Here is a 24,072-nt window from a genome sequence, read left to right on the forward strand (position 1 = left end):
CTCTATAAATGAAAGAGTTGGTTATACACTAAAACTAATACAATATTAGAGGTAGAAGAGGGTGTAGGGGGATAAATGGTAATGGGGAAAATATTTAAAAATAAAGAAAAAAACTAATATAATGTTATATGTCAATTATATCTCAATAGCTTTTTTGCTTTTTTTTTTTTTTTTTTTTTTTTAAGTGAAGGAGTCAGTCTAGCTTAGAATCTAACCCATCTCTAAAGTCCTTTCCATGATTTTCAGTGAGGCTAAGAGCACAGTTCCCAGGATGCCTTCACTTGACCAAACTGCTGATGACTCACCGGGTGTTCCCCTCCCCCGTGGAGACTCTGCACACTAGATGGACAAAACGTTCATTTCAGAAAAACCCTGGGGTTTCGGTCCCAGCCTGCTGTATACTGGCTGGTCACCCAGTTACTGAGTGTGAACTGTATGGGGATGGACAGCAGATGGCAGGGAGGAAGGGCACAGGCCGAAAGAGAGCAGGGCCAATCAGGCTGCTTCTGCTCCAACCAAGGGAGTGTTCCAGGCAGGATGCTCTCTATAGTTTGGAGAGCTCTAGCAGCTAGGGTGATAGAGCAAAATGTCAGTGAGATATCAGGATAAGAACAGAGTCTTGAAAGATTGAGAAAATTTAAACAAGCCAAGTTGGAGGCAGTGCAGGGATAGGTGGTTTCCAGCACAGTGATTGGCCAGAGCAAAGGAATGGAGGTGGGACTGAACACTGGAGGGCTTTTACTTACAAGTAACTGGGTGCCCGTAGACAACAGGAAGGACTGGAACCAGGAACCGCAACGCCATTGAATCCAGGCCATCACTCTCTCTGGGTTTGATTCTCTCATTCCCTCACACTCAGTGGTTTCTCTCTCAGTCTCTAACCCAGTCTTGCTCTGCTTCTCAGATGGGCTCTCTGACTGTTTCTCCCTCCTCTTTCTAGGTCTCTCTCTGGTCAGCCTATTTCGCAGTCTCTTCTTCTTGCAGGCACCCTTAGATTCTCTTTGCAGATCAGCTATCTTGCTCGCCTGGATTCATAGAAGAGGTGGCCGTTTCTCAAGTCAAAGAAGAGTCCTGTCCTAAGCCCAGATTCCTTGGAGAGAGGATCTGATTGGCTCAGTGTGAAATGGGGCTCCACCTCTGGTCTAACCAACTGTGGCTATAGTTGGGGGTGAGGGGGTTGCTTAGGGGCAGTCCTATTAGTCATGGTTGCTGAGGAGATGGGGCAATTCTTAGAGAAAGGGAATCCTGGCGAACTGGGAGACACTGCAAAAGGTGACTACTCCAGGTGACAGTGAACAGATCATTGTGGGCTTACCAGAAGTTTAGGGTTTTTCATTTCCAAACATCAAGGGATTTTAAACACATCAAATGAGATCTGTGCGGTACCTGCTCTTTGAAATCTGATGTCTTGCTTCATGACTTAGCAGTTGATCAGTTTTTGTAGTTTCCATGTGCAATTGAAAAAAACCAAAAAGTGTATTCCCTAATCATTGAGTGCAGGTTTCTACATAAGACCATTAACTCAAATTGTTAATTGTTCTGTTCAGTAAGTAAGGAGTGTGTTGAGATTGTCCACTAGATGATGCACTTGTCCATTTCTCTCTGTGATCCTCAATTTGGCTTTATATATTTGGAGGTTATTTTAATGGTTGCCTATTATGTATTGAATTTTTATGCTTCTTGTAAGTTGAATCTTTTATTGTTATATGTATAACTATGTTGTTTGTTCCCATAATGCTTTTTTGTCTTAAATAATATATCTCCAAATTTTCTTTTGGTATTTGCTCAGTAAATCTTTTAACATCTTTTTGCTTTTAACCTTATTTATCTTTTTTTTTGTTTTGTTATTTTGTTCATAAGATTCCACATATAAATGAAATCATATGGTATTTGTCTTTCTCTGACTGGCTTATTTCACTTAGCATAGTACCCTCCTGATCCATCCATGCAATTGCAAAGGGTAATATTTCCTTCCTTTTTTTTAGTGGTGAGATAGTACTCCATTGTGTAAATATACCATAGCTGTTTTATCCACTTATCTACTGATGGGCACTTGGATTGCTTCCAAATCTTGGCTATTGTAAATAACACTGCAATGAACATAGGGGTGCATGTATTCTTTCGAATTAGTGTTGTGGATTTCTTTGGATATATTCCCAGAAGTGGAATCACTGGGCTTCTGTGTCTTTTAAAAATGTGTTTCTTGTAAACCGTATATAGCTGAGTTTTAGTTGATCTAATCTAATAATCTGTCTTTTGAATAGCGACTCTCATAAATATATATGATAATTAGTTGTGTTTGCACTTGTTTTTATCATCTTACCTGTTGATTTTTTTAAATCACCTTTCTCTTTTACTGTTAGCATTATGATTGAGCAATAGTTTTCTTATTCAGTTTTTCCCCTTATATTGATATGGGAGTCTTACGCTTTTTCTGTCCTTTTAGTGTTTTCTCTTGAATTATTTTTATAAACGGATTTTAACAAAATCAAAGTTAAATAGTATCTTCAGCCCTCGCCGGTGTGGGTCAGTTGGCTGGGCATCATCCTGTGCACCAAAAGGTTGCTGGTTCCATTCCTGGTCGGGGCACATGCACAGGTTTCAGCCTCAATCCCCAGTAGGGGGCGTGTAGCGGCAGTCAACCCATGTTGCTCTGTTGGCCCTAACTCTCTCTCTAAAAATCAATAAACTATTTTAAAGAACTGTATCTTCGCCCCTCACAATATTTTAGTTATTTTTTGCCTCTCAAAGCAAGCATTTTAATATTGCCATGTTTGTTTAGATTTATTTACATGTTTATCACCTTGGACCTTGCTTTTAAGGTTATTTTTCTTCTTCCTGAAAAATATCTTTTTTTTAATATATATATATATTTTATTATTAGTTAAGGTATTACAAATGTGTCCTCATCCCCCCCTTTAACCCCCACTGAAAAATATCTTTTTAAAAAATATATATTTTATTGATTTTTTACAGAGAGGAAGGGAGAGGGAGAGAGAGTTAGAAACATCCATCAGCTGCCTCCTGCACACTCCCCATTGGGGATGTGCCCACAACCAAGGTACATGCCCTACACCGGAATCGAACCTGGGACCCTTGAGTCCGCAGGCCGATGCTCTATCCACTGAGCCAAATCGGTTAGGGCCTGAAAAATATCTTTTAGATATTATTTTAGTGAAGGTCTGTTGTTGGTAGAATTATCAGGTTTTTAAAATTGGAATATAATTCATATACCATAAAATTCAACATTTTAAATTATACAATTTAAAAACTCAGTATATTCACTGAGTTTTAAAAACCACTATCACTGTCTATTTCCAAAACATTTTCATCCCAGGAAGAAATCCCATACCCAGTTACTCCCTAATCCTCCTCCCCCACTCCCCTGGCAACTACTTTGTCTTTATGGATTAGCCTATTCTGGACATTTCCCAAAAATGCGTTCTTATAATATGTGGTCTTTTATGTTTGGCTTCTTTCATTTAGCATGTTTTCAAGGTTCATTCATATTGCAGTACGTATCAATATTTCATTACTTTTTATGGTTGAATAATATTCCATTGTATGGACATACCACATTTTATCTATTAAACAGTTGAATATTTGAGCTGTGTCCGCTTTTTCCCTATTTTGAATAATGCTGGTATAAACATTTATGTACATGTTTTTGTATGAACATATATTTTCAATTCTCTTAGGTATATATCCAGGAGTGGAATTGCTAGGTCATGTAGTAACTCTATGTTTAAGTTTTGAGTAACTACCAAATTGTTTTCTATAGCAGCCATCCATTTTACATTCCACCAGCACTATATGAGGGTTCTAGTTTCTCCATGTCCTTGCCAACACTTGGCATTTTTGTTTTAAGTTACAGCCATCTAGTAAGTGTAAAGTGGTATCTCATTGTGGTTTTGATTTGCATTTTACTAGTGGCAAATAATGTTGAGCATATTTTCATACACTTATTCATATCATTTGTATATCTTCCTTGGAGAAATGTCTATTCAAATCCTTTGCCCATTGTCTTAGTCTGTCCAGGCTGCTATAACAAAAATAGCAAAGACCAGGTGGCTTATAAGCAAGAAAGAAATGGATTTCTCAGTTCTGGAGGCTGGGAAGTCCAAGATCAAAGTGCTGACAATGTGGTGTCTGGTGAGAGTTTGCTTCCTGGTTCATATAGATCAGTGATGGCGAATCTATGACACGTGTGTCAGAGGTGACACATGAACTCATTTTTTTTGTTGATTTTTCTTTGTTAAATGGCATTTAAATATATAAAATAAATATCAAAAATATAAATCTTTTTTTTACTATGGTTGCAAAGATCAAAACATTTCTCTATGTGACACGGCACCAGAGTTAAGTTAGGGTTTTTCAAAATGCTGACACGCTGAGCTCAAAAGGTTCGCCATCACTGATATAGATGCATGGTGGGAGGGGCAAGGGAGCTCTCTGAGGTTTCTTTTAATAAGGGCACTAATCACATTTATGAAGGTCCCACACTCATGACTTAATTACCTCCCAAAGCCTCATCTCCTAATACCATTACATTCGGGATTAGGTTTCAACATATGAATTTGGAGTGGAAGGTGGGGGACACAAACATACAGTCTATAACCCATTTAAAAAATTGGGTTATTTGTCTTTTTATTGTTGAGTTTTAAGAGGTCTTTGTATATATATATTTTTTAATTAAATCTTTATTGTTCAGATTATTACAGTTGTTCCCCTTTTTCCCCCCATAGCTCCCCTCCACCGGGTTTCCCCCCACCTCCACCCTCACCACCACCCCCCCTCCCCCACTGTCCTCATTCATAGGTGCACGATTATTGTCCAGTCTCTTCCCACACACCCCCACACCCCTTTCCCCCCTGAGAATAGTCAGTCCACTCCCTTTCTATGCCCCTAATTCTATTATAATCACCAGTTTATTCTGTTCATCAGATTATTTTGAATAATCTGATTTTTAGATTCACTTGTTGATACATGTGTATTTGTTGTTCATAGTTTGTATCTTTACCTTTTTCTTCTTCTTCCTCTTCTTAAAGGATACCTTTCAGCATTTCATATAATACTGGTTTGGTGGTGATGAACTCCTTTAGCTTTTCCTTATCTGTGAAGCTCTTTATCTGACCTTCAATTCTGAATGATAGCTTTGCTGGATAAAGTAATCTTGGTTGTAGGTTCTTGCTATTCATCACTTTGAATATTTCTTGCCACTCCCTTCTGGCCTGCATAGTTTCTGTTGAGAAATCAGCTGACAGTTGTATGGGTACTCCCTTGCAGGTAACTGACTGTTTTTCTCTTGCTGCTTTTAAGATTCTCTCTCTGTCTTTTGCTCTTGGCATTTTAATTATGATGTGTCTTGGTGTGGTCCTCTTTGGATTCCTTTTGTCTGGGGTTCTCTGCACTTCCTGGGTTTGTAAGTCTATTTCTTTCAGCAGGTAGGGGAATTTTTCTGTCATTATTTCTTCAAATAGGTTTTCAATATCTTTCTCTCTCTCTTCTTCTGGCACCTCTATAATTTGGATGTTGGTGCGCTTGAAGCTGTCCCAGAGGCTCCTTATGCTATCTTCGTATTTTTGGATTCTTTTTTCATTTTGCTTTTCCGGTTGAGTGTTTTTTGCTTCTTCGTATTTCAAATCTTTGACTTGATTCTTGCGCTCCTCTAGTCTGCTATTGGAACTCTGCATAATATCCTTTATTTCAGTCAGTTTATGCTTAATTTCTAGTTGGTCCTTTATCATAACCTCAAGGGTCTCACTAGATTTCTTGAGGGTCTCACTACATTTATCGGCGGTTTCTAGAAAGTTCTTCAAAATCTGTATAAGTGTGGTTTTGAACTCTATATCCAGTAGTTTGCTTTCCTCCATTTCTGTCATTTGTGACCTGTTTCTTTGTCTCTGCATTTTTTATGCTTTCCTGTGTTGATAGAGTGGCTTTCTGTGCTAGGTGTCCTATAGGGCCCAGTGGCTCAGCCTCCCCAATTACCCGAGGTGGACACTCTTGGTGCACCCCTTTGTGGGCTTTGTGCACAGTCTTGTTGTAGTTAAGCCTTGATTGTTGTAGGTATCACTGGGAGGAATTGACCTCCAGACCTATTGGCTTTGAGAATCAGCTGTGCCTGCAGTGGGAGAACTTCTGTGCTGAAGACACTCCTCCAGGGCAAGACTTGCTTCAGTGGGGCTTTGGTGCTCACTGAGTCTGCACCCTGAGTGTGTTCCTTATGGATCTGAGGAGTTGTAATCTGGATGGTCCCACTCTGACCACTGGGTACACTGGCTCTTGGATCTAAGGAGGTGCTAATTTAGTCTATGCCTGAGGCTACCCAGCAGAAGCTATGGAGAGATCTGCAGATTCCCCTTCCTTGTTTGGGGTTTGGAGGTGCCCAAATGAGGCCCAGCTATGAAGCAATGCAAGCTGCTGTGGGGCCTTGGGCCTTCTCTTGGAAGTTCTGGGTCTGTCTGGCCCAGCTGCAGTTTGTTAGGTAATTCTCAGATTGCAAAGGACAAGGGCATTCATATGCAAAAGCCTCTGTTTCAGCTTGGGTGGGACGGGGTCTCAGGGGATCAACAGGGTGGAGCAAGCAGCTATGGCTGATCCTCAGCCCTGCCCTAAGGGGCCCCATGTCTCAGTGTCCTGGTAATCGCTGCAAGCACGTCTGAGAGAAAGCCGCCCTCGAGTTCTTAGTTCTGCCGGCTGTCAGACCATCCAGTCTCTCCCTCACGAGTCCGGGTACCCAGAGACTTCCCAGAACTGGAGTTCAGAGCAGTTGGGGGCTTGAGAGTCCCTCCCGATTCAAAAAGACAGCCGCATCCTCAGTTGCCAGCCCTTGCCACGTGTGCCTCCGTACCTCTGCACTCCACCTCTGCAGCTCCTCTGAGTCTCAGTGTGCTTTTCTCTTTCCTTCTAGTTGTAGAATTTCCACTCAGCCAGCCTTCCTGTGGTTCTGGATGATGTCCGTTTTGTCTTTTAGTTGTATTTTTGAATTTGTTGTGAGAGGTAGCAATTTCCGGTGTTTACCTATGCCGCCATCTTGGTTTCTCTTTGTATATTCTGAATGCTAGATCCTTATCATATTTTTCTGTGGGCTGTCTTTTTTAGTTCTTCATAGTGTCTTTTGAAGTACAACTTTTTTTTATTTTGATGAAGTGTAATTCATTTATTTTTGGTTGCGTATCCTTTTAGTATCATATCTAGGGAACTGTTGCCTTAGGTAATCCAAGATCATAAACTTAACACCTACACTTTCTTCTAAGAGCTTTATAGTTTTAGCATTTACATTTGGGTTTTTGATTCATTTTGAGTTACATTATGTACATGTATATAGGTAGGGTTCCAACTTCATTTGTATGTGGATATCCAGTTGACCAGCACCATTTGGTGAAAAGATTCTTCTTTCCCATTGAATGGGCTCAGCACCCTTGTTGAAAAGCAATTGCTATAAATGTAAGGGTTTCCTTCTGGACTCTTAAATATATTATATTGCTCTATTTGTCTATTCTTATGACAGTACCACTTTGTCTTTTTTTTTTTTTACTCCTCACCCAAGGACATGTTCATTGATTTTTATTTTATTTTATTTGTTTTAGAGAGAGGGGGAGATGGGGGAGAGAAAGGAACACTGGTTGGTTACCTTCAACCAGGGATTAAACCTGCAACCTAGGGATGGCCAGACGAGGAATCAAACCCTCAACCTTTTGGTGTATGGGACGATGCTTCAGCCAACTGAGCCACCCAGCCAGGCTGTACCACTCTGTCATTATTGTAGCTTTGAAGTTGGTTTTAAAACCAGGAAGTGTGGAGTCCTCCAACTTTGTTATATCTAGTTTTTATTATCTGAAAATGTCTTTATTTTGTCCTAATGCTTAAGATAGTTTTGCCACTACATAAATACTAATACAATTTATCCATATAATTTTAACAATTATATTTTTCATCTTAAAAAAAAGATTTGCAAAAGAACAACAACAAAAACCATCTGGCCATGTTTGATAACCTCCAATTACTTGCTCATTTTAAAAACAATTCCTGAGTTTATTTTTGATTCTTTAAAACATTTACATCATAAATTTTCATTAGTAGAGGAGAATGGCGGGTTACATCTGTATTTATGCATTGCAATCAAAGGAAAGGGACGTAGGTGGGTTACAAGAAATCCATTGGTGATAGACTAGAGAGGCAGGAGAAAGCAAAGGGGGGGGGGGTCCTGGGATTGGATAAAAAGTAAAATGATAGACACATACTTAGGTGGGTGCAGGAACAATTAACATGATAATGAAGGAATTTGTTGTATCTGTCCCAGCATATTAGGTTGTGCCCCAAGGGGTCTGGGGGGGGGGGAAGGAAGTTACAAGTTACCCAGACATTTCAGATGTTATCTTAGATGCAAAAAGACAAATGGGCTCAGTAAAGATCTAAGTTCATCTTTGTCAGGGAAAATACTGGCCTAGGACATGACTACCCACTATAACCTGTTTTTAGTTAAAATTTAATTTCAGACCATCCTTTGTGGTTACTCTAGGTCTCTGATTTTGCAAGACTGCCATGCAGGCCTTCCCTGAGCTTGTCAGGTTAGCATGTGGCTCCTTTTGTCCACAATAGGCATAAAAGGAAAGCCATAAATTACACACTGCACAGCAAAAAATATCTTTATTATTTATGAAGCAATGGATCAAAGAATCATTTATTTCTCACATTAACCCTAGGAGGTCAACACCCCCATTTATAGTTGAAAAAACAGGCTTATGAAATAACTTGTCAGAAGTCACACAGCTGGTAAGTGACTCAGCTGGGATCCAAGCACCAGGGATGCTACCATTGACATCTGGGCCCTTTGGAAAAAAATGAAACAAGTATTTCCTAGCACTGTCTTCAAGAGTGGGTACTCCATTTCCAATGATTAGCTTTGAGGATACTCCCATCCCCCACCTCCATTCAAAGAGGGAAGACATGGTGAGTTAGTGCCATCTGCTGGCCATTTTCCTGAACATTAGAAAGAAGGACTGACCTCTAATTGAGGACCGGGGGAGGGGAGGGCGGGATCCTGTGCTATCTGGTCACCACCAGCCCTCAAGGAGATGCCTAAGAGGATGAGGCGCATCCTGCAGTAGATCCCATTGTTCTCCCTACAATATCAAGGCTGGGCAAGGAGTCTCAGAGGGAGGAAGTGGTGGCAACTGGGGGGAGCCTAAAAAAGAGACCTTTAGAAGTAAAAGCACAGGCGTTTACCACCAAAGTGAAAATTCACCTTAGTCGTTTCTACAAATACACCTTAGCGTCTCCCAATTTTATTATTCTAGAAAAATAGATTCCCATGCCCACTCCAGACTATTTTATCAAAACCTTTAGTGGAGGGGCCTAGGTATATTGTATTTTATTATTATTTAACTAGAGGCCCAGCGCACAAAATAGTGTGCAGTTAGGGTCCCTAGGCCTAGCCTGGCCTCCAGCGCATGGCCTCTGCCACCCTGTGATGCTATGCGATGCTATGTGACGCACCGTGAACCCCGCGACTGCTCCACTAGGCTCCCCACCCCCCACCCCCCCCCCCACCCCCGCCTAGCCCAGCCCAACTGCTCTGCGAAGCTTGCTGCCGCTGGACACTCTGTGAAACTCCCCCTCCCCCCACCCTGCAACTGCTCCTCAGGTCACCCCACGAAGCAGCCAGCCACCTTTGCTTAAAGTCCCCAGTCCCACCCCACCACCAGCACCCCCTCATGGCTTGGGGGCCGTGGAGGGGGGGCCGAGAGGTGCTCCATGGGCTTCATGGTGACTGGTCACCTATTCGGTCATGAGGGCACCTAGCTCTTTATATATACTAGGATACTTATTGTTGAAAGTATTACAAATGTCCACATTTTCCCCCATTGACCCCTTCTAGCCTGCACCTGCCCCTGCTCCGGGCCTCCACCACACTGTTGTCTGTGTCCATGGGTTACACATAAAAGCATACAAGTTCTTTGGGGAATTTCTTCCCACCCACCCGAGCCTCCCCTCTGAGATTCCGCAGTCTGTTCCATGCTCCTATGCCTCTGGATCTGTTTTGTTCATCAGTTTATTTTGCTCTTTAGATTACACATATGAGTGAGATGATGTGATACTTGCCTTTCTCTGACTGGCTTGTTTCACTTAGCATAATACTCTCCAGGTCCCTCCATGCTGTCTCAAAGGGTAAGAGATCCTTCTTTTTTAGCTTAAGTCAGTGGTCGGCAAACTGCGGCTTGGCAAACTGCGGCTCAGGAGCCACATGCGGCTCTTTGGCCCCTTCAGTGTGGCTCTTCCACAAAATACCGACTTCTGCACATGGGCCATGAAGTTTCAATTGCACTGTACGTGCACACCCGCATGTGGTATTTTGTGGAAGAGCCACACTGAAGGGGCCAAAGAGCCACATGTGGCTCGTGAGCCGCGGTTTTCTGTCCACGGGCCTAAGTATAACCAGGTCATTCTTTTGTTAATCCTCACCCGAGGATATTTTTCCATTGATTTTTAGAGAGAGTGGAAGGGAGGGGGAGAGAGAGAGAGGGAGAAACACTGATGACTGAGGTACATGTCCTTGACTAGAATTGAACCTGGGATCCTTCAGTCTGCTGGTTGATGCTCTATCCACTGAATCAAACCGGCCAGGGCAACCCAGGTCATTCTTAGGGAAAAATAGGGGGGGGGGGTAAGGTGGGGAAGTTACTGCCTTAATGGAATGGCAGCTTTTTAGTCTCTGATGTGAGATATTTATGGGTAGGATGTGGAAATTATACAGACCTTTAAAATCTTACCAGCTTTTGGAGGAGGATATAGGAAGTGATGAAAACTGTGTGAGTCCTGGTTCTGCTTTGACCCTGGGAAGTCACTTAAACCCTCTATGTCTTCATTTCCTCAGCTGAAAATCTGGAATGCAGACAGCAATACCTCACTTGCTGAGACTCAAGATGAGAATAGAGTGAAAGTGCCTGGCCAGTGTGGCTCAGTGGTTGGGCATCAACCCATGAATTAAGATCTCACCTGTTCCATTCCCTGTCAGGCTGGGTTTCTGGCCAATCCCTAGTGGGAGTGTATGTGTGCAGGAGGCAGCTGATCCATGTTTCTATCTATCCCTCTCCCTTGCTCTCTCAAAAATCAATAAAAACATATTTAAAAAAATAAAAGAGAATAGCGACTCAGTATAGTCCTATACAGTGTTGTACTATTTGAATCTCATATTACCTATCGACATAAGCCCTTTTTTTAAGTCCTTATCTTTTAAAATGTAAATGTTGAGTTCCTGTTACGTGCCTGGCAGCATCAATGTCTGTTTACTAGTATCTGAAGGATCAGTGTTCAGCCATTAAAAAAGAAATGCCTTTATTCAGAAGATACAGTGATTCCCAACAGAGTGATGGCTCTCTGAGAGGCTGTACCAAAATCTTTGGTGGAGAGATAAGATTTTTATGTTTATCAGAAGGAGTTTTAGGTTCAAAAAGAAAAGATGAAGAAATAAAGTTTTAAAATCAGAAGACTTGAACTCTATTTCTCTTTCTATTTCTGACTCATGTCACCTTGGTCAAGTCCTTGTTTTTTCACATGCCTATTATCTCACCTGAAAAATCCAGTGCTAAATTGGATGACTCCCTGACTCTAACCTATAAAACATTTTTCACTTAGCAACTCACAATGTTCACAATCTTAGGAGGTAGAATCAAGTATTAAAGGGGGAAAAAAGACTTTTATGTAAAATGGAGACATGTAAAGTTATGTGTCTTCAGCTATGTTGTTCACAAGAGGTAAATAACTCAAGATGAGGAGTGGAGTAGATCCTGGAAACTATTTGAGCTGGAAAATTGCATTTGACTTTCTTTTTAAAGCATCATTAACCTGTCAGAACAGAGCTGAAAGTAGGTGTAATGTGAACGTATTTTGTTCCAAAGAGTTGATAAGATGTGGCCACAGGTATTGCTATCACTCTTCTAATAGAGGAGCCATTTTATTTTATTTATTTATTTTTTAAATATATTTTATTGAATTTTTAGAGAGGAAGGGAGAGGGATAGACAGTTAGAAACATCAATGAGAGAGAAACATCAACCAGCTGCCTCCTGCACATCTCCCACTGGGGATGTGCCCGCAACCAGGTACATGCCCTTGACCGGAATCGAACCTGGAACCCTTCAGTCCTCAGGCCGATGCTCTATCCACTGAGCCAAACCGGTTTGGCAGGAGCCATTTTATTACAAGGAAAATCTCAAATGAATCTGTTTCCAAATCCATAACTTGTGGGGATGGCTTGATAGGAACCTGGCCAGAGGTTATCCATGAATTGCCAAGTGAGAGAGAAGGGTCCTAGTGTGCCTCTGGAACCTCATTGCCCTTTGCCCAGATGCCAAGCTCAGCTCCATCTCATAGCTATGTGGCTATACCCTGGAGCAAGGACACTGTCCCAATGCCGGGGCTGACCGGCAGACCCTGAATGATGGATGAATGATTACTTGACACACATTTCTGTGAAAGAGAAGGCTAAGGGGCTGATTTGCTTTAGGAGCAAATAGCCTTGATTGCCTGCCTTCCTAGGCTTTTTTTTTTTAATCTTTAAATTCTTTGTTAAGGAATTACAAATGTGTCCTCATTCCCCCGCATTAACCCCCATCCTCCCCCCCACCGCCCCCACTCATGTTCTCATCCCCCTGTTGTCTAGGTCCATTGGTTTGGCTTATATGCATGCATACAAGTCCTTTGGTTGATCTCTTCCCCTTACCCCCACCCTCCCCTACTTTCCCTCTGGGGATTAATAGTCTGATTGCTGTTTCTCTGTCTTTGGATCTGTCCCTGTTCATCAGTCTATGTTGTTCTCTATATTACACAAATGAGTGAGATCATGTGGTATTTATCTTTCTCTGACTGGCTTATTTCACTTAGCATAATGCTCTCCAGTTCCATCCAAGCTGTTGCAAAAGGCAAGAGTTCCTTCTTTTTTACCGCAGCGTAGTATTCCATTGTGTAGATGTACCACAGTTTTTTAATCCACTCATCTGCTGATGGGCACTTAGGCTGTTTCCAAATCTTAGCTATGGTGAATTGTGCTGCTATGAACATAGGGGTGCATATATCCTTTCTGATTGGTGTTTCTGGCTTCTTGGGATATATTCCTAGAAGTGGGATCACTGGGTCAAATGGGAGCTCCATTTTTAGTTTTTTGAGAAAGCTCCATACTGTTCTCCACAGTGGCTGCACCAGTCTGCATTCCCACCAGCAGTGCAGAAGGGTTCCTTTTTCTCCACATCCTCTCCAACACTTGTTGTTTGTTGATTTGTTGATGATAGCCATTCTGGCAGGTGTGAGGTGATACCACATTGTTGTTTTGATTTGCATCTCTCGTATAATTAGTGATTTTGAGCGTGTTTTCATGACTTTCTGCCTTCTGTATGTCCTCTCTCAAAAAGTGTCTGTCTAGGTCCATTGCCTATTTTTTGATTGGATTGTTTACCTTCCTATTATTAAGTTTCACGAATTCCTTATAAATGTTGGAGATTAAACGCTTATCGGTGATGTCATTGGCAAATATGTTCTCCCATGCAGTGGGTCTTCTTGTTGTTTTGTTGATGGTTTCCTTTGCTGTGCAAAAGCTTTTTATGTTAATGTGGTCCCATTTGTTTATTTTCTCTTTAGTTTCCATTGCCCTAGGAGCATTATCAGAGAAGAAATTCCTTCGATATGTTTGCTATTTAGCTGCCTATGGATTCCTCTAGTATTTTTATGGTTTCCCGTCTTACGATTAAGTCTTTTATCCATTTTGAGTTTATTTTTGTGTATGGTGTGAGTTGGTGGTCTAGTTTCATCTTTTTTGCATGTATCTGTCCAATTTTCCCAACACCATTTATTGAAGAGTCTGTCTTGACTCCATTGTACACTCTTTTTTTTTAAATATATTTTATTGATTTTTTACAGAGAGGAAGGGAGAGAGACAAAGAGTTAGAAACATCGATGAGAGAGAAACATTAATCAGCTGCCTCCTGCACATCTCCCACTGGGGACATGCCCGCAACCTAGGTACATGCCCCTGACCGGAATCGAACCCGGGACCCTTCAGTCCGCAGGCCGACGCTCTATCCACTGAGCCAAACCGGCTTTGGCTCCATTGTACACTCTTGCCTCCTTTGTCGAATATTAATTGGGCATAGTGCTTTGGGTCAATTTCTGGGTTCTCTATTCTATTCCATTGATCTATATGTCTGTTGTGCCAGTACCAAGCTGTTTTAAGAACAGTGGCTTTGTAATACAGTTTGATATCTGGTATTGAGATCCCACCTACTTTGTTCTTCTTTCTCAGGATTGCTGCAGCTATTTGAGGTCTTTTTTTATTCCAGATGAATTTTTGGAACGTTCGTTCTAGATCTGTGAAATATGCCGTTGGTAATTTAATGGGGATTGCATTGAATCTATAGATTGCTTTGGGTAGTATGGACATTTTGATGATGTTGAGTCTACCAATCCATGAACACGGTATGTTCTTCCATTTGTTTATGTCTCCCTCTATCTCTTTTTTCAGTGTCCTGTAGTTTTTCGCATATAAGTCTTTTACCTCCTTAGTTAAGTTTATTCCTAGGTATCTTAATTTTTTGGTGCGATGGTAAATGGGATTGCTTTTTTAGTCTCCCTTTCTGTAAGTTCACTATTGGTGTAAAGAAATGCCTTAGATTTCTTGGCATTAATTTTGTATCCTGCTACATTGCCAAATTCATTTATTAACTCTAATAATTTTTTGATGAAGTCTTTAGGGTTTTCTATGTTCTTAGGCTTTTATTGTAACAACAGCTTGAACTAAAATTAACTATTAGATACAATCAGCAGGATAAGTATCCTTGAGAAAGCACCTGCTTCTATAAGGTCGGGTTTGAAGACTAAACATAGAGATTCCAGTAAAATACCCAAGAGCTCGGACTTGTTGGGAAAAGTCAAGGCAGAGGCTGCCGCCTTCAGCAAGGTTCCCCTGAAAGGCCCCCAACCTTTCGGAGAATCTTCCTTACAGACTTTCTAACCATATCCCGTGCTTCCCCACATCCCAACCTGTGAATTTCAGGTCAGGGAATGTACACTTGCAAAATGGAACATGCTCCTTTGTCAAATAGTCACGTGGTTCCTAAAGAATGATCCTTTACATTCGAACACTTTCCAATATAGATGTTATTTTATTTAAACTTAATACTCCTCTAACAAACAAACAAGCAAATAAAAACTTAACGCCCCTCTGTGCTCAAACACCAAATGGGAAGTCTTGGTATATCTCTACCGGAAGCCGTTCCACCCTTGCTGCTTGACACAGTCGCTGCAGGGAAGAAACATCTGCACAGCATATGTTTCAAGGGACCTGGCGTATATGGCATACTGTTCTTAATATGTTTGCTCCCCTTCTTAGCGCTATGTGTTATAACCAGAGCCACCTCCCCAAGAAAGGTTGTTTCCCCAGGTGGGGATTTTTTCCCTGGAGTTAGGGATGAATAGGGCTAGGGAAGGGACTAAATCAGTAAAATCCCTTAACTAAGTCCCAGGCGGGTAGTTAATCACCTTAACTACGAACAATCATGCTTAAGCTACATAATCCTTACTTAGGCCATAGAATAGAAAAATCTCCTTCAGTTATTTCCTAATAGTTTAATAGTACAATAATAGGATAATGACCTTGGAATAGAGACAACAAACTAGCCCTTATAATGGAACACAGAGACTAACCTAGACAATATTAAAATCAAAAGAGCTAGATAGAGATAAGATTTTTATCAAAGGTCAAATAAGAAACTATAAACATAAAACAAGGAACTGTAGAAGGTAAAAGGAGGACCCAAAACATATGATGATGTAACTATAGAGGCATGCTTATAGGATCAAATGGTATAAATACAGATGTAACAGGACAATAAACAGAGAACCTGGCTATGCTGATCATTTGAACGCTGTCTCTGTGTCCTTCATTTTTCGCCAACTCTGTCCACACCTTTGGGAACCCCTGGACCGCTGGGGCTGAACCCCAGCAATCTCCATGGTACAAGTTCCCTAATTTGAACACAACTTTAAGACCTACACCATGCCTGTTGGGTGCTGATCCTAATAATCAAAGGTATATTCTGACCTACAGAGCACAGATTTGGGGTGATGTATTGAAACTACCAAAATCATGTTGCCAGTGTGATGAAACCATCACCAGTCTAATGCCAGAGCCACATGACCTTTGTTCACATTACTGAAAAAAAGTTAAACAGTTGTGTAAAGATCCCTTTGTTTTTTTATTTTCTAGGGCAAAGTCTACACTCTTCTAATCGGGAATCTCCTGGGAATTTCTTCTGAGATACTCAGTCAGTTGGATTAACCATTGTACAAATTTGTGTCTATTAATACTCACTTCTTTGTCAATTATAATTTTCTCTGATTATATGTCAGATTTTCTGGCCTAGTATATAATAAAATACCTGCCTTCAAAGAGCTCATAGTCGTTGGGATACAGGCAAAACAGAAAACATCAACCCATAAATAAAATGAAATGCTCAATTGTCCTGCGAGTAATATAAGAATATATTACACAACAATATAAGGATATTCTATGTCATCATATCAGTGGGATATTATATATATATATATATATATAATTTACTGTCTTATATTTCCCCACTACAATAGAAGCTCCATGAGGAAAACATTTTTGTGTGTATGTGATTCAATGTTATTTCCTCAGTGCCCAGCATGTAATAAATAGTGCTTAATAAATAGTCATTGACAGAATGAATGAGAAATCCAGCTCTTAGAATAGACAGAGAAAGGGAAAGCTCCATGGAGTGCTCCCAGATGAGCCTTAACTTCATTAAGCTTTTATTTAGCTTGCTTTATAGCAATCTATAGATTTTATTTAAAAATTCATTATTCGTAGACTAAGAAGTGTTGTAGGCATTTAGACAGACATGAGCAGAGCAAGAACGATAAGCCAGGTAGAGAAGGTCTCCAGGATGGAAAGCCCCAGGTGCCTAGCAATGGACAATCAATTGTAGGGTGGGACCTTGCCCCCAGGGTGACTTTCTCTCCCCTAGCATATTGCTGGTTGGGCCATTGTGTGGTTTGGACCCACTGACCTTTTGTCCTTAGAGAGAATATCTGTGCCTCAGTTGTATTTCCGCTCCAGGCCCAGATAAGCAATAAAATCAGCCATAGCTGGCCCTAGCCGGTTTTGCTCAATGGTTAGAGTGTCACCCCTCCGACTGAGGGGGTCCCAGGTTCAATTCTGGTCAAGGACACGTACTTCCTTCGGTTGCAGAATCCACAAAATATCAGCTGACATCAGGACCAGCATGATCTCCTTGGCCACTTGAGGGTCCTTCCTGGACTCTGAATTATTTCCTAGCCAGAACCCAAGCACCAAGGTTGCTGAACCCAGGTTTGATCTGACCCCACCGGTCATACAACTGGTGCCATTCTTGCCACCTACCAGAGAAAGAAATGTGCATATAATTGAAATAGAAGGTAGGGGAGGATGAATATTTAAGTTGGGTGTTAGGATCCATGCGACCTGCTTAGGTCATTGCTAAAAGGAAAGGTTTGCCCTAGAATCAATGGTTTTGAAACATTGCTTTAGAGCTAAAGAACTCTATTTCCAAACAAAACCCTAATACATGAAACAGATAAACAGATAAAAGCAGAGCTGTTTTAATTGACCTTGGGGTGGAATAAGAGACAGAGGAGGCCCCTTAGTCTCCTCACCCCCGCCAGAGAGCAATGGCTCCTGAAGGATTCTAAGAACATAATTTGAAAACACTGTATTGAGAGAACTTCAGAGTCTTTCCTTCCTCAGAATTATATTAATGGAGGCAGCTGAGGAAGACCTGGGCTCTGGTTCTGGTGTCTGCCACTTTCAACTGAGGGAATACCAGGAGTCAGCTCCCTTAGAAGAAACACAACACCACGTGCTGGGCCTGGGCCAAGGCCAATGCCCCTTCTCCTGGCCAGACCCTCGGAACTAGAAGCCACATTTCTCTAATCCAAGACTGATGAGGGCTAAATAACTTGGGTGGCCTAGTCCTGACTCTAGCTTGCCCAACTCCCCCCAAATTCAGAACTAGAAGCACCCAAGATCACTTGGTAATTTCTCTGGGCTTCTGAGTTAATCAAAATCTTAATACACAAATAGTCTGGCGCCAGCTCAGATGGGAAGAGTCTGATTAATTTGTCACCATCCTGCACCTTGTACAGGGTTGATCTGTTTTAGCTGTCCAGAGGAACCAGCCATGCAGACAGAGGACTCAAAGAGAGTTAATGAAGGAACGATTTACCAGAGTGTGATCAGGTTTAAGGGAACCATCAAAGGATTGTAAAGCAGTCAGGGACTAGCAACAGCTGCAAGTTATCAGCACTGGTTTATAAAACAAAGAGAGCCATCATCCAACAGTTGTTGCTAGGGGGACTCGGTAAAAAAGCCACTTCCATGTTACAAGTAGGAAAACAAGGAGCCAAGATATGGAATCCCCACGAAAGGAATTTCTGAAACATCCCGCGGCAGCCAAAAGCTTTTAAAGACTCCACCTGGGGCTGGCTAAGCCACCGGTCTCACTTTCCTCTTCCCTGCCACCAATCGAAAAGGACCAGGACTTGACTGCGACGGGTTAGGACTACAACTCCCGGCCTGCACCTCTGTGTTTATCTCCAATTTTTTTTTTCCCAACACTAGGATTAAAGTTGGTTCCGGAAGAATTGCCTTTCGGGACTTGGAGTTCCTGCAGTTAGGGCCAGCCACCATCGCAGCGTGCTCATTGGCTCCGAGGTCTCCGCCCCCTTCCCCTCGCCGTACGACGGTGTCTCACGTACACACACGTAGCACGTGCCAACGCCCCTCCCTAGGCCTAGGACGCAGGCGCGCGCACGCTCCCCGGGCCCGGTAGGCGGGTGTGGGGTGGGGGATGGGGAGGCGGCGGAGGAGGAGGGGAGGGAGGGAGAGGGGTTAGGTGTCTACAGTATTGGGTACACGACAGAGGGCCGCTGAGAACGCGCAGACCTGGCTTCCTGGCGGACGAAGTCTGCATTGGGCCTAGGGGTTGGCGGGAGGGTCCGGAGCCTGGTCAGCGCGCCCTGCAAGTAGGAGTCGGGCTCCAGAGACTCGGAGGAGAGCCGGGAGAAGGCCGGCCTAGGCCCCGCGGAGATGTCTGGCTGCGGCGCTTGTAGTTGCGGAGCGGTCGCCGCGCGGCTCATCACTTCCTCGCTTGCCTCCGCGCCGAGAGGTAACGAAGTAGTACTTCCCCTGAGCCTTTGGGCCCGGGGTGTCCCGGCCGACGGTGGGGACCCGGGGAGAGCCAGAGGCCTACCCATGGCGAGAGAGTGCGGGATGCGCGGCGCTTCGCCTGGCGCTCTGCTTTCCGGGGAGAGCGGGGCTCTGCCAGCCTCTAGGGCAGCTGTTTCTCAAACTGGAAGTAAACTCCGGTGCTCCCCCGCTCGCGCACTTTCCAGCCCCCGGACTTGAGGGCCAGAAGGGGGCCACTTCGCAGACACCCCGAAAGGCACAAAATGCTCCTCCTCTCGTTAAATATGTCCCCGGGCCCTACGCAAAGCTCCTCCGAAGACTGCTGCCTGCCCCGCTGCGATTCCTCGTCCGGAGCGCGACCGGGCTCCCTTCGGGCCTGTCGGGAGCTCAGAGGAGGCTCCGGTGGGGGGCCGCCCGGTGGGGCCCGCCCGGTGGGGGCCGCGGGGCGCCGGGCCGCTGTCCCAGCCGCCGGCCGCGCGGGGCGCGCCGAGTCACTGCCATTGTGCGGCCGCCGACGCCCGCACGGAGGCAGGTTGCGGGGAGCGGCGGGGGCTCGGGACATGGTTCAGGTGCTCAGGTCTCGGCAGTTGTCATCACAACTGGCCGGTCTCCTAGTCTCTCCGGGGCGGCGCTGTTTGCCTTTCCTTCCTTCCGTGTATCAGCAGCTGTGAAAGGCACTCCAGCCGGGAGGTCCCGGAAAAGAAACCATGTTTTCTCTCCCCCGAATTTATGGCGCTCAGACTATGAGGCGGGATCCTGTTATAATCACCTCACTTCTAGACACATCCGTTTCACTTTGGGGTTGACAGCTTATGACCCTTGGATACGTTTTTAAAAAGCCCCCTTTTTCTAAATGTTAGGTTAATGGTAACGTTGTTGTTGTTGACGACATGTACATTTTTTTTTCTGACAGTTTATTTCACAGAGGAATTAGATGAGCATGTGGGCAGAAGCATTTGTAAAGTGATACATAAGTGTAAAGGAGTGAGTTTAGTCCCAAGACCTTGTTAAACCTGAGCAAGTACAGGCCCCTATTCCCGGAACTGGAGTTGCAAACACTTGAAAGTGACAGCTCTAACCCTTAGCGTGCCCGGGAGCTCGGTCGCGCTCCTCCTGTCTGTCTTTCGCCAGAAGTGCGGGGCGCGCTGTCAAAGCTTCCAAATGGCGTCCAGTTCTAAGTCTGCTTTTGTTCGTGACGATGATATTGCTAAATATGTCAATGTAGTAAAGGTTTCCTTAAGTTTTTGAATATGTAACTTCATTTACTGGCGATTCATAATTTTTTCCCTAAACTGTAAAATCGGCAAAAATGCCTTGGCAATTTTAGCCCAGCCCCTAGGATATTGGTCGGCACTCCCAGGGTTAAATGCATTACCTTGGCATGTGTTTGTGGAGGGCCTGCTCGGCTGTGTTGGCGCTGGAGGGAGAACGGTGAACGAGGCCTCACTCACCTTCAAGTTTCAATCTGGTAGAGCAGACAAATAATAATATTGTTTCTCGGAATGGACAAAGTATATGTGTGTTCAAGGTCATTATAGAATTTCATATTTTTACATGACAAACAGCAAAATACTTTTCACATTGATTTAAGACTTTCCCGAAACATAATTACATAAAATGTTTATTTTTCATAGTAGAAAAGTCTACAAGTCTACAATAATATAGAGGTATTTTCTTTAAGGCCTTAAACACCAGGAGGATTATTTTTATTTAAAACTCCTGAAAAAAAGCAAGAAAGGCAAAAGATAGAAAAATCTGAATTGAACTTTAACTAGTTTATTCTTATAAACAGTAGAGTTAAGAATTTCAACAACATAATAAAAACAAACAAAAGAACTTGATCAAATTAGTTTTCTAACACAAAATTGTAAAATGAATTAAGAATAAAGGGCATTTCAGAGCTCTGAAGTACAGTGTTATTCTTTATTTCCATTGGTCTGTCATGTTAGACTTTAAATATATTAAATGGTAGTTTGACAAATTATTTGGAAAATTAAATTGTCATCCTAGATACTGGATCTATTTTCTTTTCCTGATGTCCTATGTGTACCCAGTTCAATGTGTTTTTCCTCATTAGTTTCTTTGAATATGGAACCTGTGGTAAAGAGAAATTTTAAATATTTTTTCTACCCACATCACATGTATTTTTAAATTTTAGTGTCTATTTTAAAAAATGTACTTTGCATGTATAAGTAAATTTGTTTTCTAAATATGTGTATTCAGAAATGCTTGATTCCATTTAAAAGATTCTGAGTGGCAGTATTTGGTCTGAATTTGGCTGTGAGAATTGTAGGATCAGAATTGTGATTTCTGGCTGCTTTCTGTCCTTGTCTGTTTAAAAGGTGTTACCTCATGAAGGTGTAATGATATGAAGATGCTTAAACATGTCCATAATTTTCATGATTGTTACATAATATGCCTAGACTATAATTTTATTTCTCTTTCTCTGTAGTTAAATACAGTACAGTTTAAATAAGGCAAAGTGAATAAATGATACAATATCTTTATTTGTTTTTTTCCCCAATATCTTTAGTTCTTTAATCAACGTTTCTGTTTTGTTGGCGTGTTCATCTTCAGTGCAGCAGACTAGCCTTAGTGAAAACCCGTCAAACATTTTTAAACTCGAGGAAAGCTATCATAGGAGTGACGCTATTTTTTTTTTTTTAAGAAGTATTTCAAATACATGAAACAATAACCTGGGCATAACATGAAAATTTGAGGTTAATAAAAGCAGTAAGCATGTACTGAATTGCTGATTTTGTTTGTGAGTTTTGAATTTTTCCCCAATTTGTGTTAGAGGTTAGAGGCCAAGTGTTAAGTGATCATTTACCTTGATTTGCCATTTCATCAATCGTTATGCACTTAAATATTGTCACAGCAAATAGTTTAAATTTTTCATTAGTTCTATCTTTCTAAAATATAAATTAAAGATGGGTTTATCTTTTAAACTGAATCATTTGTATGTTTTGGAGAATGCTTAATTCAAGATTGAATATAGGCAGTCACATATTTAAAAGTTGAATAAATAACTCACATACTTTGTAATAGCCTGAAAATAAGTGTACCTTATTCTAATATTTCTTTTTAAAAACACTTGCTCTGAAACTCAGAAAGCTTTATCTATATAACAGAAGTTTGTAAATGGTTTAACTTTTAACTATCTTTTGTCATTGCTGCCAAGTAATCTTTTGAAATACACTTCACAGAAATACTTTTCTTTTTGCCTTTAGGATTTTTTTCATTTGGAGTTTACAGGCCTCCAAAAGGGTCTGGGGATAGAATTCAGAGGTTCCATGAACTTTATTTTCACTAATCTTGATGTGAAATACAGCATTTCCTTCAATTCTGAATGAAGGCAACAAATCTACAGTAGCCGCAGTATCTGAATTTGTCACCAATCAAAATTACAAATTATTTTCATGTCATTACAGTTGCATATATCTCAAAATATATTGTTTATACTTTTCACACCTTTGAAATCATGGTAGTTATAATAGCTATTAGGTCTTATTTAATTCTGTTAGTAAAGAAGAATATTTTTTAAATATTTTGATAACCAGTATAATTGGTTTTCTTTATTGTGTATTCTATACATTTAAAAACATTCTGAGAAGGGGCCTGTCTGTAGGCTTCACCTGACTGCCAAAGGGGTTCATGGCTCAAAAAGGGTTAAAAACTCCTGATTAGTTTGCTGCAATGATTTCTGTGAAGATTTATATGATTGGTGAATGGTTATTTAAATTGTTTAGAAGGACAGTGGTTTAAAAGTGTGGTTTCCAGACCAGCAGCATCAGTATCACCTGGGAACTTGTTAGAAATGCAAGTTCCACCTCATACCTTCTGAATCAGAACCAGGGAAGGTCCCCTACTATGGTTTAACAAGCTCCCCAGGTGGTTTTGATGTGTGCTCAAGTTTGAGAGCCATAGGTTTAGTATTAATGGCATCTTGTTGGTATAGTGGCTATAGCCCATAGATTATAGAAAGTTAAAACAGCACTACAGTACCATACCATTAGGGCCAGCAAAGAAATTCTTAAACTTTGAAGTTTAAATGACACAAACATGTTTTTCAGATAGTATTTTCTGGGGTGACTGTATAGTTGCATTAATAAGTTATTTAAGGGGACTTATTTTTCTTTCTATTCAAGTAGACTTTAAGAGGATTATGTTCACAGTTTTTATTTCTCTTAAATTTCCAAAGATAATTTCTTTTCAGCTTATTTTCTAATAATATTAGATACTGTAAATTGTTAAACACTATTTTAAAAGATATATTTTATTGTAAGTGGGAAAAAATACATCCACTGTATGTGATAATTCAGGGTTGTTTTGTCTAAACATCTAAGTAAAATAGTCTCACATAATTTTGTTATAATTGTAGTTTTCTTTTTGAATACATTGTAATGGCTCAATTTAAAAAGCTATACTTGTTACATAGATTATAATTTTATTTTGCTACCTTTCATATTAATTTATTATGAACATTTTCATACACAAAATAGACGATGAACTGCCAAATACCCATCACCCTGCCTCAATGTCCATTAACATTCTACATGTCTTGATTTCCTCTCCCCATTATTTTTTCTAGACTTGATTTTTATATTGTCATAGTCTTTAAATCATATTCTGTCCTTGGCAAAACATTAAACATGTTTAGCTTAAAATGTATGACCTACCTTAAATCTCATTTTTATGAGGGAGTAATGGCAATTGTCATTTACTGCAAAAAATGAAATGTTGCACTTGAAAAAATTTGAAATGTCTTTTGAAAACATTCCTTAAGAGAAAATCATCAATTGTATTTTGTAAAATTAATTTTCAAGTTTA

At 41.4% G+C, this 24,072-nt stretch overlaps 1 protein-coding gene across 1 annotated transcript in view; it reads left to right on the top strand.

Moving 5' to 3' along the window:
- Positions 1 to 18,857: 18,857 nt before the first annotated feature.
- The window catches only part of CLPX (caseinolytic mitochondrial matrix peptidase chaperone subunit X), a 44,144-nt gene continuing 38,929 nt past the window's right edge, over positions 18,858 to 24,072 (top strand). Inside the window, exon 1 of the mRNA XM_081094338.1 lies at positions 18,858 to 19,222. Coding sequence (XP_080950464.1) covers positions 19,144 to 19,222 — 79 coding nt within the window. The 5' untranslated portion in view covers positions 18,858 to 19,143. The remainder of the gene's footprint in view (positions 19,223 to 24,072) is intronic.

The sequence above is a fragment of the Myotis nattereri genome, assembly GCF_964212035.1.
Source record: "Myotis nattereri genome assembly, chromosome: 1".
Lineage (NCBI taxonomy): Eukaryota > Metazoa > Chordata > Mammalia > Chiroptera > Vespertilionidae > Myotis > Myotis nattereri.